The following is a 16,316-nucleotide window of genomic DNA, read 5'->3' on the forward strand; positions in this document are numbered from 1 at the left end:
GCTGCAAGGATAATATTTTTTTAACCTCTTCTCTGGTAAATTTTACCACTTTACTCCTTTGTATCTTCAAACAATTATTTTTATCTTAAGACAGTACTCAAGGAATGATGAGGTTAATGAATGGTATATAAAGCCCCTCCAGTTCAAAATGTCTCTCCTAAGCTGAATACATTCATCTGGATACAACAACACAGATAAAGGTACATTATCACACTAACAGGATTAAGGAAAGATGAAGTATCTAGTGTACTCTTTATGGATGGCTAGAGCACACTGTATTCTTACAGCTGCCCCACAACTTTCGTAAACTGAGAGATGCATCCTAACTTCAATAGGTTCTGGTCAAAAGTGTCTGTAAGTGTTGGGCTGTTCAAGAAAATGCCATAAAACTAAAGATGACAGATCTCAGTAAGAAGACAGCATTACAGAAGGATGACTGTGACAATCAGGACTAGTATAATGGTAACAGGAGGAGTCTTTTTATGACATGTTGGAGGGTCTTGTGGAAGTTCAGTAAAGTCTGTTCTGGTAAACTCAGTCCTGGTCTGGGACTGAAATCACATACTCATACAACAGGCCACTTCTCTTATCCATGGACAACCATCTCCCATAAACATGGCCTGTGAATAACGTAAAAAGGCAAAATCAAGATTCAGGCAGGTGGGTGCAGGGAGATCATCCTGCAAATTATGCCTCAGCAGTACTCTGCCAAATGCAGGGTAAAAAAACAGCCAATCCCATATTATCTCCTTTGACAAGTAGAGGTCTCAGGCTAGACTATCAAATCCAGTATAGTACTTCCCCTCCCATCCTCAACTACCTGTATGGACAAAGACTACAGCTGCTGTTAATGCTTTCAATCCACTTTTCTTTTTCCTCACTCTTGACTGTTTATCCAGCTTAGGCGAGACTTTATGAACAGGAGAAGTCTAATACACCTTCATTAACTACTTCAGAACAAGAGATCATTCTATTCAGATAATTCTGTTCACCTTGGAAGAAAATTTTTTGAACTGGAGAAGTTACATATGGCATTGATTTTCCATTTCAGCATGAGAGATCTTTCCTATGCTGAATAAAATTGTCATTACAGTGAAGGACTTAATCATCTGCAATGATACATGGTTCAAGTTTTACCAGACTATTTACATGATAATATGGCCACGTAACAAAATTTATGCTCTACTAATACAGTCAGTGTTACTATTACAAACCATTAACTACCAAGTATTACCTACAGGTGCTGAGAAAACTTCGTCTGCATATATTAACTTTTTTTACATTTTAATTCCTGGAATGTGGTGATGTATTTTACTGGCTTATTCTTCATAACTGGTCCTTACAAAACTAAAGCAGGACCTAAGAACAGTACTTGAATAAAGATATCTGTCATTAAAATGTATGTGTATAAAGATATCTATCATTATACTATACTATGAGTACAGCAAAAATGTTACTGGTAACCTCATGCAAGCCGAACAACATACACTTATTATCTATCGTGCAGGGTATCTCAGTTCCACAAAGAGCATGCACAGATACTTTTCAACTCATTCAATTATGTGATGTCTTTTTAAAGTTCACTCTTCCAACCTACAGATAATTTTACTCAGCTAGGAAAAATATCTAGTAGCGATGGGCTTCATAAAGGCTATATCTGACCTCTCCTGCTCAAGTAACCTCTCTTCAGTTAAAATGAAACTAAGTGGAAACATTAAAAAAGATGACTGGGTTACCTGGGTTCACTTTAATGACTGTACAGTAATCCCTTTAAGACCCGGATGCCCAATTCCCGGACATTTTGGGCTTAGGTTAAAAAAAAAAAAAAAAAAAAAAAAAAAAGGCCAATATGTGTTCATCCCTACTGTAAATTTGCCGCACGGTAACGAACAGCAGTGTTTTGGCGCGTACTTCCAGCGACGTCCACTACAGCATCCCTGCTTCCTCCCCTCTTCCTGCCTATGTACTGTCATGACTGCATGCTCGTCGCCATGGCTGCCCATGTGCTCGCTTTTGTGGTGGACAGTGAATAAACTGCAATACCTCACCACTGGACCACATGGGAATTTACGGTGTTGTGCAGTGTTAAGAAATTAGAATTCAGAGTGCAAAGGATACAGAAGTGCAACACTGGCGTGTTGCAACTGGCATGGCACAAGAACAGAATGTGGTGTTAAACAATTATAACCCACAGTGCAAAGGATTAAGTGCAGTGCAACACTGGATTACTGTACGTGCTTCAAGTGCACCTTCACCACTGTCAGAGCCATAGAGGAGGTGAGTTAATCTTTGTGACAGTCACGGATGTGTTGTAAGTACCCTGTACACTGGTAAATATTTTCCATACTCACTTCTAATCTCTCATTCTCTGGTTCCTTTTCATTTATTTTATGGTTTCTGTCCCTTACTTGTGTGAATAGGGTTTTAAATAGGTGTTGTGCATGTCTTGTAGGGAGTTATTTAGGTGGCTTTCAAAGTTAGGTTGGGTTGGGGTCTATAAGTACCTGTCCTGGGGTATTTTTCCCAAGTCCTAGACAAAACCAAGTCCTGGACATGCCTTTGGCTCTATTACGTTCGATCTTGGAGGGATTACTGTATTTGTCTTTCTAAATGGAGCCACCTCAAGGAGCATCAAATGTCTCTCAGCAGCATATGGTAAATGAAGGGATGAAGAGTTTGGGAGGAATCTGAGTGTGAAATGGAGGGAGAGTAAGAAATTGTTTTGGAAGGAGGTAAAGAAAGTAAGGCAGTGTGAAAGGGGAAACAGTAGGGGAGTGAAAGACAGGAACAATAGATTGTTGGTGGAGAAGAGAGAGAAATTGAGGAGATGGAAGGAGCACTTTGAGGATTTGTTGAATGTAGAGAGTGACAGCAGTGCGAGTATAAGTGCGTTGGGGAATGGCTGGGAGAAGAAGAGATGAGAGGAGGGAGGAAGAGATCAGTAGGACGGAAGTAGTGGAAGCAATGAAGAAGATCGAGTTGGGGAAGGCCCCAGGAATTGATGGAGTGTGTCGTGAAATGCTTAGGTATGGGGATGAGGTTGTTGTGGAGTGGATATGGAAGTTGTGTAGATTGGCTTGGGAAGAGGAAAGGGTTCCAGAGGACTGGAAATCAGGTATAATTGTTCCTTTATATAAAGGAAAAGGGGAGAGAGAAGTATGTGGTAACCATAGGGGTATTTGCCTGCTTAGTGTGACTGGTAAAATATATGGTAGAATACTCATTGATAGGGTTAAGAATATGACAGAGGAGCTAGTTGGAGAAGAACAAGGGGGATTTAGGAAGGGAAAAGGGTGTGTAGATCAGATATTTGTTCTAAGATGTTTAGTGGAGAAGTATCTAGAGAAGGGAAAGAAAGTGTATGCCGCCTTCATGGACTTGGAGAAAGCTTATGACAGAATAGATAGGCAAGGTATGTGGAAGGTATTAAGAATAAATGGAGTGGATAGGAAACCGTTGAATGCTGTGAAGAGTATGTACGAAGGAGCTAGGGCTACGGTGCGAGTGGATGGTGAGCTAAGTGAGTTCTTTGATCTCAATGTGGAACTGAAACAGGGTTGTGTGATGTCTCCATAGCTGTTTAATATATACATGGATGGGGTTGTAAAGGAGGTGCAGGGTAGGGCAGTGGATGTGGGGGTGGCTCTAATGAATGAGGGTGAGATTTGGAAGATTCCGGTGTTGCTGTTTGCTGATGATACAGTATTGTTGAGTGAAGATGAATGGGAATTGCAAAGTTTGGTGAACGAATTTAGGACAGTGTGCAGGAGGAGGAAGCTGAAAGTTAATGTAAACAAAAGTAAAATTCTGGTGTTTGAGAGGAATGAAGTCACAGAATGTACAGTGAGGTTGGATGGTGAGGATATGGAGTGTGTGAGTGCATTCAAGTACTTGGGTAGTGTGATGAGTAAGGATGGAACTTTGGGGGATGAAGTGTGTGAAAGGGTACAGCAGGGAAGGAAGGTTGTTGGTTCACTGAAAGCAGTGATGAGAAATAGGGAGGTGAGTATGGAAGAAGTCACTGCTTGATAGTATCGTGATCCCTACCCTGACGTATGGAATCGAGGCGTGGACCTTGCAAGAGTGGAACAAGTCAAGAGTGAGAGCAGTGGAAATGAGTTGCTTGAGAGGAGCATGTTGTGTGACATGGAGGGACAGGTTGACGAATGAAGAAGTTAAGGAACGTTGTGGGGTGGATGTGGATGTGGTTGAGAAGATTAGGAGAAATACACCGAGATGGTTTGGACATGTGGAGAGAATGGAGAGTGAAAGACTGACTAAGAGGGTGTATGTAGGTGAGGTGGAGGGAGGGAGAGGGAGGGGTAGACCGAGGATGAGGTGGAGGGATGCAGTTGAGAGGTACAGTATATGAGGGAGGGGGGGGGGTGAGTTGGGGGGAGGGGAGTCAAATGGTGGGTGACAGAGCGACTTGGGGGCGTTTTGTCTGCGGCCACCCTTTGCGGGATTAGGACGTCGGGCTATAGATAGATAGATAGACTTAAAAAACGCTATAAGGAACACTTTTTTTTCCCCCCCGCATCATTTACTAATATAGTTGCTGACCCTAATTTCAGGCATGATGAAAGTGAGTGGATGGAGATGGTGGTGGAGAATGCTGGTGGGAATAGGTGGGTGTGTGGCACTGATCCACCTAGTGCTCATGGGTGTAATAGGTACGAGGCTACCCAACACAAGCCCCACCTTCAAGGCCCCTCACCGCATTAACACATCACAGTACCTTGACAGGTTGGTTTATATTCTTTTGTATTTAACACCACAGTGCAACAGCTACTTATATGATGTTACTTCTATCCCTTTTTTTATAATTTCTCATTAAATTATACGTATATATAACTTTCAAAAAGTTTCACTGATTCCTATATAGTCGATCTGTAAGTTCCCAATATTTACAGCACTAAATATACAGAAAAAGTTGTGATGCATTTTGAAATACATCACTGACATAACAAGGACTTACTATGTAGGTACTCCTTTCCTGGAAGTGTACATGAATTTACTCCTGTTGTTCCTCAACATTTATTCTCACTAACCCCAAATGATTTGTTTTCATCATAAGAAAGATTTCACACTGGAGTGGTTAAATATCATCTTCATTTAATCCTTTTACTATTAAGGTACTTCTGTCATGAATAAAACTGCTTATGATTTATTATAAAGCTGATGTGAAATCAGAAATGAAGTAGACTCTGGTACTTTTTATGCTCATAATTAATAATGCATGAGCAAAAGTCTTCAGTCCCAGAATACACTTTGTATTTTCTTCTGAATGATGCTGGGTGATATATTCAACCTAGAAGATGCCCCTTAGGTTGATTTTTTTTTTTTTTTTTTTTTTTTTTTTTAAATAACAGAACAGAGGAAGGAAAAACAAATAAATAAAAAACTAATCCATACACCAGATTACTGGTGTCCTCTGTTCATAAAGTATCTGTAACAGTTAGACTTGAACAGCTCCAGTTTGAAGTTTTAAGGGAAACAACTCTGGGGAAGCGAGTTCCAGAGAGATGCAGTTTGGGGAATGAAAGAATTCTGATAGGCAGAGGTTCTGCAATATGGCTGAGTGACAGTCCAGTCATGAGCACTACCAGATGCCCGTGTAGTACGAGGGAAAGGATGGATAGGTGGCACAATGGACACAACTTCATCTGAGCATTTGCTATAAAAATATCTGTAAAATAATGCAAGAGAGACAACATTCCTTGTTACTTGTAGGGGAGGTAGTTTATTAGTAATAGCAGGACTATTAATATTCTAATAGCTTTGTTCTGAATTTTGTCTAGTTATTTTAATGCAACCTCTCCACATCCAATCCACAAAGGTGAGCAGTATTCAAGCTGAGAGTGCACATGACTCCTATAAATTATAGCTAACTGCTCGTCAGTGAAGAAATTACGGATGACTCCTATAAATTATAGCTAACTGCTCGTCAGTGAAGAAATTACGGACTCTGTACAATAATCTAAGTTTCTTTGAGGCGGTTTTAGTAAGTGATCTGACATGAGAGGTCCAGCTGAGGGCATTGTTAAGCGAGACACCGAGAATTTCAATACTTTTGGAGATGGGAATATTTGTACCATTGAAGGTATTATAAAAATCAGGCAATACCTGTCTATTAATAAATTGTATATAGAGTAATCCCCGCACTATCCAGACGCCCACTTTCTGGACACCCCACTTACCGGACATTGTGGGCCTGGACCTTTGGACACCCCCCCCCCCCCCCCAAAAAAAAAAAAAAAAAAAAAAAAAAAAATCCGAATTTTTTTTACAACACGTAATTTGAAATGGCTGCGCGGCGCCAAACAGCTGTTTACACCATGGCCCATTCACCCCTTCCTTCCTCCCCCCTCCCCTGTCAGGGCTGCCATTAGGTATTTTTCATTACCAAATGTAGGTCAATTCATTTGGTAATGAATCAGAATAATGCATTACCAAATGGATTTCTCACATGTATGAGGATACACAGGATGGAGATGGTGGATTGTCTGCTCTCTCTGGTTAATCTGCTGGCCCATATAGCGTGAAATTAATCAACATGTTGTTAATTATAAGGAGAGTGATTACATATACTTCTACTTGTATATACAGTAGAACCTCTCTCATTCGGACTATATGGGGGGAAGGGTTGTCCGAATTAGCAGATTGTCCGGACCATCAGGGTAATCTCCAGGTCATACCAAACTCTATCTACATATGGTATGTTTGTTAATTATTAACATATGTGGCATATGTCAACCCTACGTAACTGCAAAAGATGAAAGGATACCAGTATTTAAATAACAAAACTAATCATGTACGATAGTTTTGTATTGCATAATTTACAGGTAAGGCCATGACAAGAAACTAGCCTACATTTTAAATTTAGTAAGTGACTAAGGCCCATGTAGGCAAAAAAAAAAATTAATTAATTAACTGTAATATTTGGAATAAAAATAAAACTTATGTAGGCAAAAAATACATTGTCATCTTTGGCATATTGATAACACCCATATGGGCAAGAAGCTAATGTTTGATGTACAAGTAAAGCACATTTAAGTACAAAAAATAACCTACAGTAATCATTAAACACTGCAGAATATTCTGACCCATTTTTGTGTAAGCAAACTCCTCCTTTTAACACCTTTATTCATTACAGAAGCTACACTTGCATTAAGGGGCATGGTAAGGAGGATTAACTTTTGAAATACAGCGTAAAAATATAAATGGTTGGTGAACTAGTTGATGGAAAGAATGCTAGCGTGTGTTTAAAAAGGCGCCCATGTTGCGACCTAGCGTGATCCGAGACTAAACGAATGACGATCGCTTTCCGCGTCGATACTAAAAATGATTTTAGAATATCTTTCAACATATTTTTCGAGCTTATTATTTTAAAATTTTGTCTGGATTAACAGAAATCCAGATTAAAGAGGTCTGGATTAAAGAGGTTCTACTGTATAATTAGTGAAGAATAAATGCTAGCTTTACGAATTTGGTAATGAAAAGTTAAATTTGGTAATGAAAATTGAGGAGTTTGGTAATGTGGCCGTTGCAATCTTGCAACCTGGATTAAAGAGGTTCTACTGTATAATTAGTGAAGAATAAATGCTAGCTTTACGAATTTGGTAATGAAAAGTTAAATTTGGTAATGAAAATTGAGGAGTTTGGTAATGTGGCCGTTGCAATCTTGCAACTCTGTTTCCTCGTCACCAACACTGTCCAACAGTTACTGCCTAACTTCAATCGCGAGTAGATGCTTATCGAAATGGAAGCCACACGTGCTCGTTTTTTGTGAATAAACAGTGAATAAACTGCAATACCTCGCTACTAGACCACACAGGAATTTACAGTGTTGTGCAGTGTTAAGAAATTAGAATTTTGAGTGCAAAGGCTTAACTGTGGAGTGCAAACTGGCGGTTGAAACTGGTGTGGTGCAGTTAAGAACAATATGCAGTGTTACATTATAACTCACAGTGCAAAGAAGTAAGTGCAGCACAACACTGGATTACTGTACGTGCGTCAAGAACATTTTCACCACTGCCAAAGCCTTAGAGAAGGCGGCCACAAACGTGCTGTAAGTTCCCTGGCTGAGGTAGAGTCACTTCTAATTTCTCATTCTTTGGATCCTTTTCATTTATTTCATGCTTTATGTCCATTATTGGTGTGAATAGGGTCTTAAATATGTTTAAATAGGTGCTATGCATGTCCAGTAGGGAGTTGTTTAGGTGGCTTTCAAAGTTAGGCTGGGTTAGGGTCCTTAAGTACCAGTCCAGGAGCCAGGGGCCCACTTTCTGGAAGGGACAACTTTCCGGACATGCCTTTGGCTTTATTACTTTGGATAGTAGAGAGATTACTGTATTTAGTTTCACTAGCATTAAATGAGACAAGGTTGTTTTGTCCCCATTCACTGATTGTAGTTAAGTCTTGATTTAGGGAGATGGCTGTACTAAGTTGAGAACTGGAGATATCAGACTATGTAAATGGGTGTCAGAGGGTGAAACAGTTTGAGGATCGTTTCGTTTCATTTCGTTTTTGAAGGCTCCAACATGCTTGCATGCGTTGGCCTTGGTCACCTAATGGCGGCTGTCCATGCTGCACGATCCATGACACCCTCCCTGTTCAGTCCCTTAACCCCGAGGTCACACTTAATGACCTCATCCCATGTCTTTCTCAGTCTACCACTCACAACCCCACCCCCAGTATTAACACGTCTCACCTTCTGCACCCATTTATCATCCCCCATCCTCTCCACATGCCCAAACCATCTCAATCTACCTCTCATCACAACACCAACACACTCCAGTCCCATCCTACCTCTCAACTCTTCCATCGTAAACCCAGCCATCCCCCAGGCCTTGCACACAGGGATGCACTGCACATCCACCAAATCATTGTCATTTCTGTACGTTTGAGCCTGCAAATATGCTCTTCCTTTACTGCCCAGGTCTCACTACCATACGGCATCACACTCCTAACACATGCAGCATACAAAGACCTCTTAGCACGTAGGAAGAGTCCTCTCAATGTCAGGAGAGGCAACAGCTCCCTGAACTTCTTCCAATCACTTCTCACCCTAGCAACAGAGATAGCTCCGCTCCAGCCCCACCTCCAGCACATAACATGTCTCTCAAATAACAAAACTCTTCCACACACTCAAGAAACTCACCAGCAAGCTCAGTCCTTTCACGCCTGACAATCTCCACCTGCTCTCCCCGACAAGCCCACACATAAAATCAGCATTATCTCGCAGTCTACCTCTAATACCACTACATCTCCTGTGCACCCATTTATCACAAACACCGCACATGATGGGATTACTTCCAACGCCCTGGTGGCAAACTGCACATGGCCACTCTCCCTCATTTTTTACTGTACCGCCACCAACCCTAGTTATCAACACTTTTGCTTCATCTGCATTTACCCTTAAGCCCTTGTGCCCCGTATCATCTCTCCACTTCCTAAATCTTTCCTCCACCTCCCTTTCATTCTCTGCAATCAACACCAAATCATCTCAAAGGCTTTCGATCGAATCTGGCATAAATCTTTAATCTCCAAACTGCCCTCTTACGGTTTCTACCTTTCTATCTGTGCCTTCATCGCTAGCTTCCTTTCTGGTCGTTCTATAGTTGCTGTTGTAGACGGCCATCGTTCTTCTCCTAGATCTATCAACAGTGGTGTTCCTCAGGGCTCTGTCCTACCACCAACTCTCTTCCTTTTATTCATCAATGACCTTCTAAGTTGTACATCTAACCCTATCCACTCATATGCTGATGACTCCACACTTCAAATTTCTATTTGGTTCCCGCAATGCCCATCTCAGCAGTTACTTCAACAAACAAGGGATGAGGCTATGGCACACCTAATGTCTGACTTGGCTCGTATCTCTGACTGGGGTAAAAATAATCTGGTTGTTTTTAATGAATCAAAGACTCAGTTTTTTTTTTTTTTTTTTTTTTTTTTTTTTTTTTATGTGAGGAAGAAGGAACCAAAGGCCATGAGCCCGCAGTAACAGTTCCTTCAAAGAGAAAAACAAAATACAATAGATAGCCAAATTCAAGATCCGATCATTTTGAGATGCCTGGACACACTGCGTTTGAAAGACTGGAGATCATAGGCAGCAGGAAATACAGACAGAGGGAGACAGTTCCAGAGCTGACCTGTTGCATAAATGAAAGACTGGGAGTAACGGTTAACTCTTGCATTAGAGAGTTGGACAGAAAAGGGATGAGAGTTTGCTGCCAGACGGGTGCTACGCGCCCGTCGTAGAGGTGGAGGAATGCAAGCAGACAGTTCAGAGGAGCAGTGACCATTAAAGTTGCGTTAGAAAAGAGATAAAGATGCAACAGTGCGGCGAAGAGACAGAGGTTGAAGGGAGTCAGTAAGAGGAGGAGAGTTAATGAGACGAAAAGCCTTTGACTCCACCCTATTGAGAAGAGCTGTATGTGTGGAGCCTCCCTACACATGAGAGTTGTACTCCACATAGGGGCGTATAAGACCCCTGTATAGAGTCAACAATTGTGCAGGGGTAAAGAAAGAGCGGAGTCAGCTTAGCACACCCAATCTCTTGGAAGCAGATTTTACAAGAGATGTAATATGATCTTTCCAAGATAAGACCCGAGTAAATGAAACCCCAAGCATGTTCAAGGATGATGCAGGATTAAGCTGAATATTATTAAACATTAATGGGTATACCTGTGGAAGATTTTGTCGGGTTGATAGGTGTAAGAACTGAGTCTTAGATGCATTAAAAACAATCATATTATTTTTACCCCAGTCAGAGATACGAGGCAAGTCAGACATTAGGTGTGCCATAGCCTCATCCCTTGTTTGTTGAAGCAACTGTTGAGAAGGGCGTTGCGGGAACCAAATGGAAAGGTGAAGGGTGGAGTCATCAGTGTATGAGTGGATAGGGTTAGATGTACAGTTTAGAAGATCATTGATGAATAAAAGGAAGAGAGTTGGTGATAGGACAGAGCCCTGAGGAACACCACTGTTGATAGATCTAGGAGAAGAATGATGGCCGTCTACAACAGCGGCTATACAACGACCAGAAAGGAAGCTAGCGATGAAGGCACAGATAGGATAGAAACCGTAGGAGGGCAGTTTGGAAATTAAAGATTTATGCCAGACTCAATCGAAAGCCTTTGAGATGTCAAGTGCAATGGCAAAGCTTTCGCCAAAGTCCCGAAAGGAGGATGACCAGGAGTCTGAAAGGTAGGTGAGAAAATCGCCAGTGGAGCGTCCCTGACGGAACCCATACTGACAATCGGAAAGAAGGTTGTGATAGGAGAGATGCCTTAAAATTTTTCTATTGAGAATTGACTCGAAAACTTTTGAAATACAGGACGTTAAAGCAATTGGATGATAGTTGGAGGGTTGGGAGTGGTCACCCTTCTTTGGGACTGGCTGAATGAGAGCAAACTTCCAGCAAGAAGGAAAGGTACAAGTTGACAGACAAAGGAGAAAGAGTTTGCCTAGGCAGGGTGTAAGCACAGAAGCACAGTTCTTGAGAACAACAGGAGGGACCCCATCAGGCCCATATGCCTTGTTAGTACTGAGGCCAGTGATGGCAGAAAATACATCAACTGAAGAAATTTTAATGTCAGCTTGGGGTTTCATTTACTCGGGACTTATCTTGGAAAGATCATATTACATCTCTTGTAAAATCTGCTTCCAAGTGATCAGGTGTGCTAAGCCAACTCTGTTCTTTCTTTACCCCTGCACAATTGTTGACTCTATACAGGGGTCTTATACGCCCCTGTGTGGAGTACAACTCTCATGTGTGGGGAGGCTCCCCACATACAGCTCTTCTCAATAGGGTGGAGTCAAAGGCTTTTCGTCTCATTAACTCTCCTCCTCTTACTGACTCCCTTCAACCTCAGTCTCTTTGTCGCACTGTTGCGTCTTTGTATATCCTGCTGCCTATGATCTCCAGTCTTTCAAAAGCAGTGTCCAGGCATCTCGAAAGGATCGGATCTTGAATTTTGCTCTCTCTTGTTTTTTGTTTTTCTCGTGGAGGGAACTGTTATTGCGGGCTCATGGCCTTTGGTTCCTTCTTCCTCGCATTAAAAAAAAAAAAAAAACATACGACACCTCCCACGGGAGTACGTTTCTGAAGCCACGTGAGAGGGCTTCAAGTACCATGATAAACAACATGGGACTCAAAACTGACCCCTGATACACACCAACATTCACGGAAAACCCATTACTCAAATCTCCATTCATTCTTACCTAGGTGCGAGCATCCTCATACATGGCCATAACCACCCTAACCAGCCACTCCTCCAACCCAAGCTTTCTCATTGCCCACTTCACCACCTCTCTAGGGACTCTGTCAAAGGCCTTTTCCAAATCAACAAAAACAAAATACAGATCCTTTCTCCTACCAATATATTTTTCCTGAAGATGTCGAACAATGAATATGGCATCAGTGGTCCCCCTGCCTGGCATAAAATCAAACTGCATCTCATCAATATTCACTCTTTCTCTAATCATACCTTCTAGAACTCTCTCCATTACCTTCATTATCCGATCTAAAAGCTTTATACCTCTATAATTTCCTCCTTTCGGGGCATCACCCTTCCCTCTGTACACATTTACAATTACACTCTTCAACCAATCATTTGGGACAACACACTCATATATAATCATATTTATCAGGTCAGTGACTAACCTCACTCCTACATCTCCTGAGGCCTTCAACATTTCGGCCATCAACCTAGACATACCTGCTGCCTTCCCCACCTGCATCCTGCCTGTTGCCTCACTCACACGATGTACTTTGTATTTATTCTGACCAATGCCAAACAACCGTATTAAGTTCAGGATAGATTGAATGAAAGGGACTATATTGGTTTTGCTTTACGAGGTCTGTCCAAAAAACATACCACACTTTATAAACAGTGCACCAACTAACTGGTGTAGCGTGATTGTGACAGGAGTGCTGTGTAGCGACAACTCTGAGCTTTGGTCTAACACTAGCTGCACATCAGGTCATTCAGTCAAAGTACACACACAAGTAAATGTATGTTTAGTGCACTTGGCTAATTTTCTTCTATCTCATCGATTGTCTGAAATCAACAACTTTTCAGGGTGGACTTCAACTTTGGAACAAAAGAAAGTTCACAGGGACCCAGAGAGTAGGATGGTTGGGGGATGATAATTGTCTTGTGCTTTGCCAAAAAGTCACAAAAAAGGAGTGACACGTGAGCAGGTGCATTGTCATGGCGCAGCATCCAGGTTTAGTTTGTCCACGCGCAAGCTTCTTCCTTTTCATTGGCTCCCTCAAACGCTTCAGAACGTCCAAGTAAAACTCCTTATTGACTGTCTGACCATGTGGAGCAAACTCATGATGAACAATGCCCTTCTAGTCAAAAAGGGAGAACAACATCATCTTCACATTTGGGTAACTCTAATGAGCTGTTTTTGGTCGCAGTGACCACATTTCAACCCACTTAGACGACTGTCTTTTTATTCTGAAATCATAACCGTCACCCATATAAAAGTTTTTCCCTTTTTCCCAATTTGAAACAGAATTTCAGGCAAACACGTTGCAACAAATTGCCGAGTGCGCTAAACACACGTTCACTCAAACATGTGTACCTTATTGACTAAGAGACATGGTGTGATGCAGCTAGTGTGATTAAAGTTCAAAGTCACCACTACACAGCACCCTTGTCACAATCACACTATACCAGCTAGTTGGTGCACTATTTAAAGAGTTCGGTGTCTTTTTGGACAGACCTCATGGTGCATCATTTGGCTGCATACTTCCAGCATGTTGATAATGGACATCTTTGTACTGGTGCAGTGATGCAGCGACCTCGCCATTCTACGTAATTGTTGCAAGCAGCGAGCAGCCCCATTTTTCTTACAGCAAATAAGAGATTAGGCCAGGGATTTCCTTCTCATCTTACTTGTCTCAAAAGTGATCCATTCACCATGTTCTGGGTCTCTCCACCCTACAGTGTGAGAATATAGGAAACTGCTCATGATGATGATGATGAATGATGGACAAATGAGACTGTTTGAAGAGAAAGTAAAAAATCAAACATATACAGTGACTGTGCAGTATGGTATACCATATTATGTTTATACTGGGTATGAGAACTCATCTGTCCTTCCACCCCAACTGACTAGCCTGTCTGCACTAGCCGTGAAGCCACTTGCAGTAGCCACGTGTAAGGCAGGGTTAGTGAGAACAGTACTGGTGGTGCCATCTGCCCCTGGTAATATTTGGGCAAGGGCTGCAGTGAGGGAAGGATGGGGCTCACACATACCATCAACTTGGGCCCTGGTTTTCTTTCTTGGGGCAACAAGAGATGCAACTTTGCAGGTAAGTTTGGTAAAGAGGGTACAGTATTTGTAGACAATTGGCAGTGATGTCAGCTGTGTTTGGCATTACCATTAACACTGGGTGTTTTGCACTGATATTTAGTTGAGTATTTAATGTTCTCCGTCATACTTCATGTACTGACCTTTGATTTTATTTTGTCAAGTTACAAACTGTCCATTAGTGGAAGACAAGGTACATAACTTCAGGAAGAAGGTCAACAAAATCACTGGGTGCAAAAGCTTTTACTAGGCCACTAAACAATATATAACTACTATTTCCAATCAAGTTACATTAACTGCATGTGGATAGTTTGTGCTAAAATATTTGAAAAATTGAGTCAATGGTAAGAAGAGAGTTTATGTAAACACTTCTCATCTCCAGCAAGTGCTTCCCCCCACAGCTGCCTGTTCGGGTGAAGATGGGTATGAATGAAGGCATAATGGCGCTAAATGCGTTGTAAGAATGTACCCAAAATGCTAGAGCAGGAAAAGGTGGAGGTGCTGTAAATAAAGTGCCTAACTTCTTATGTGTGGGGTGAGATGGTTTGTCTCGGTGAGAAAAGAGGCATAAAAGTAGAAACAGCAGGATGGAAAGGGCTGACTAGGGTGTGTAAAAGTGACAGTCACATGAGAATGGGTGACAGATGTACAATTAAAAAAAAGTGTGTGTGTGTGTGTGTGTGTGTGTGTGTGTGTGTGTGTGTGTGTGTGTGTGTGTGCATGTGTGTATTGACCTATTTGTATTTACCTATTTGTAGTATACAGGAATTGAGCAATGCTCGTGTTGTCCTGTTTCCACATCCACATTTATCTAGTCTACTTTTACACACATGAATGTTTTTCTTCTGCACCACCTCTTTGTCTAAGCCGTTCCAAATATCTATGTATTTACCTAATATACCTAACTGTGATTACATGAAATGTGCTATGCTCGTGGGTTTCTGTCGCTGTTTCTCAGTAAGTCAAATTTAGCTTTAAACTCGTTTAAGTTTTAAGACTGGACGATCTCTTTGTCCAGGCTATTCCATAAGTCTATACTTCTATAAGGAAAGCTATATTTCTTTATATCCTTCTAGCAGCTGACTTCTTCAGTTTCATTCTGTGTCCTCTTGTTGCTCTCTTATTCCATACAAACAGATCTTCTTGGCCAATTTTATCTACTCCTATCATGGTCCTGAACACTGCAATCATGTCTCCCCTCTTCCTCCTTTCCTCTCAGGAAGGCAAATCCAGCTTTTCCAGCCTCTCTCTGTATGACAGATCTGCCAGACTGGGGACCATCTTGGTTGCTGTTCTTTGTATTCTCTCAATCTTGTTAATATCTTTCTATTTGTGTGGGGACCATACTACCGCTGCATATTCTAACCTGGGGCGGATCATGGCCACTATCAATTTTTTCATCATCTCCTCATCCATATAATGAAATGCTACTATTATGTTAGTCAAGAGTTTATACGTCTCTCTAACTATGTTGTTAATGTGTTATTCAGGTAACAAACTATCTTGGACCAGTACTCCCAAATATTTCTCTTCTCTCATTTTTGTGATTAATTCATTACCCAACAAATAATTCAGTGATGGCCTCCTGGTACTTTTACCCATTTCCAATACAGTATTTTACATTTCTTTACATTAAATTTCATTTCCCACATCCAGCTCCAATCATATATCCTACCCAGATCCTCCTGCAGCATTTTACAATCCTCCTCAACCTCTACCTCCCTCAAGATCTTTACATCATCAGCAAACAGACTTGCATAACTGTTCACTCCATCTACCATATCATTTACGTTAATCAGGAATATTACTGGCGCCAACACCGAGCCTTGAGGGACTCCACTTGTTACTTCCCTCCATCCAGACATCCTGTCCTTTCTTACTGTCCTCATTTGTCTGTCTCTCAAAAAGTCTCTCATCCATTCCAGGAGTTTCTCCTTCAGTCCTCCTATATACTCTAGTTTCCACATTCGTCTCTTCTGAGGTAC

General features: G+C 41.5%; 2 protein-coding genes across 2 annotated transcripts in view; one reads left to right on the plus strand and one right to left on the minus strand.

Annotated features, from left to right (window-relative positions):
- Positions 1–16,316, minus strand: part of LOC145410458 (protein unc-50 homolog) — a 90,564-nt gene that overhangs the window by 17,128 nt on the left and 57,120 nt on the right. The gene's annotated exons all lie outside the window — the stretch shown is intronic.
- LOC145410380 (beta-1,3-galactosyltransferase 5-like) overlaps positions 316–16,316 on the plus strand; it is a 24,861-nt gene continuing 8,860 nt past the window's right edge. The window contains exon 1 of the mRNA XM_080280532.1: positions 316–354. Coding sequence (XP_080136658.1) covers positions 316–354 — 39 coding nt within the window. The remainder of the gene's footprint in view (positions 355–16,316) is intronic.

The sequence above is a fragment of the Coenobita brevimanus genome, chromosome 85 (genome assembly GCF_032717465.1).
Source record: "Coenobita brevimanus isolate Jiangsu-jjx chromosome 85, ASM3271746v2, whole genome shotgun sequence".
Classification (NCBI taxonomy): domain Eukaryota; kingdom Metazoa; phylum Arthropoda; class Malacostraca; order Decapoda; family Coenobitidae; genus Coenobita; species Coenobita brevimanus.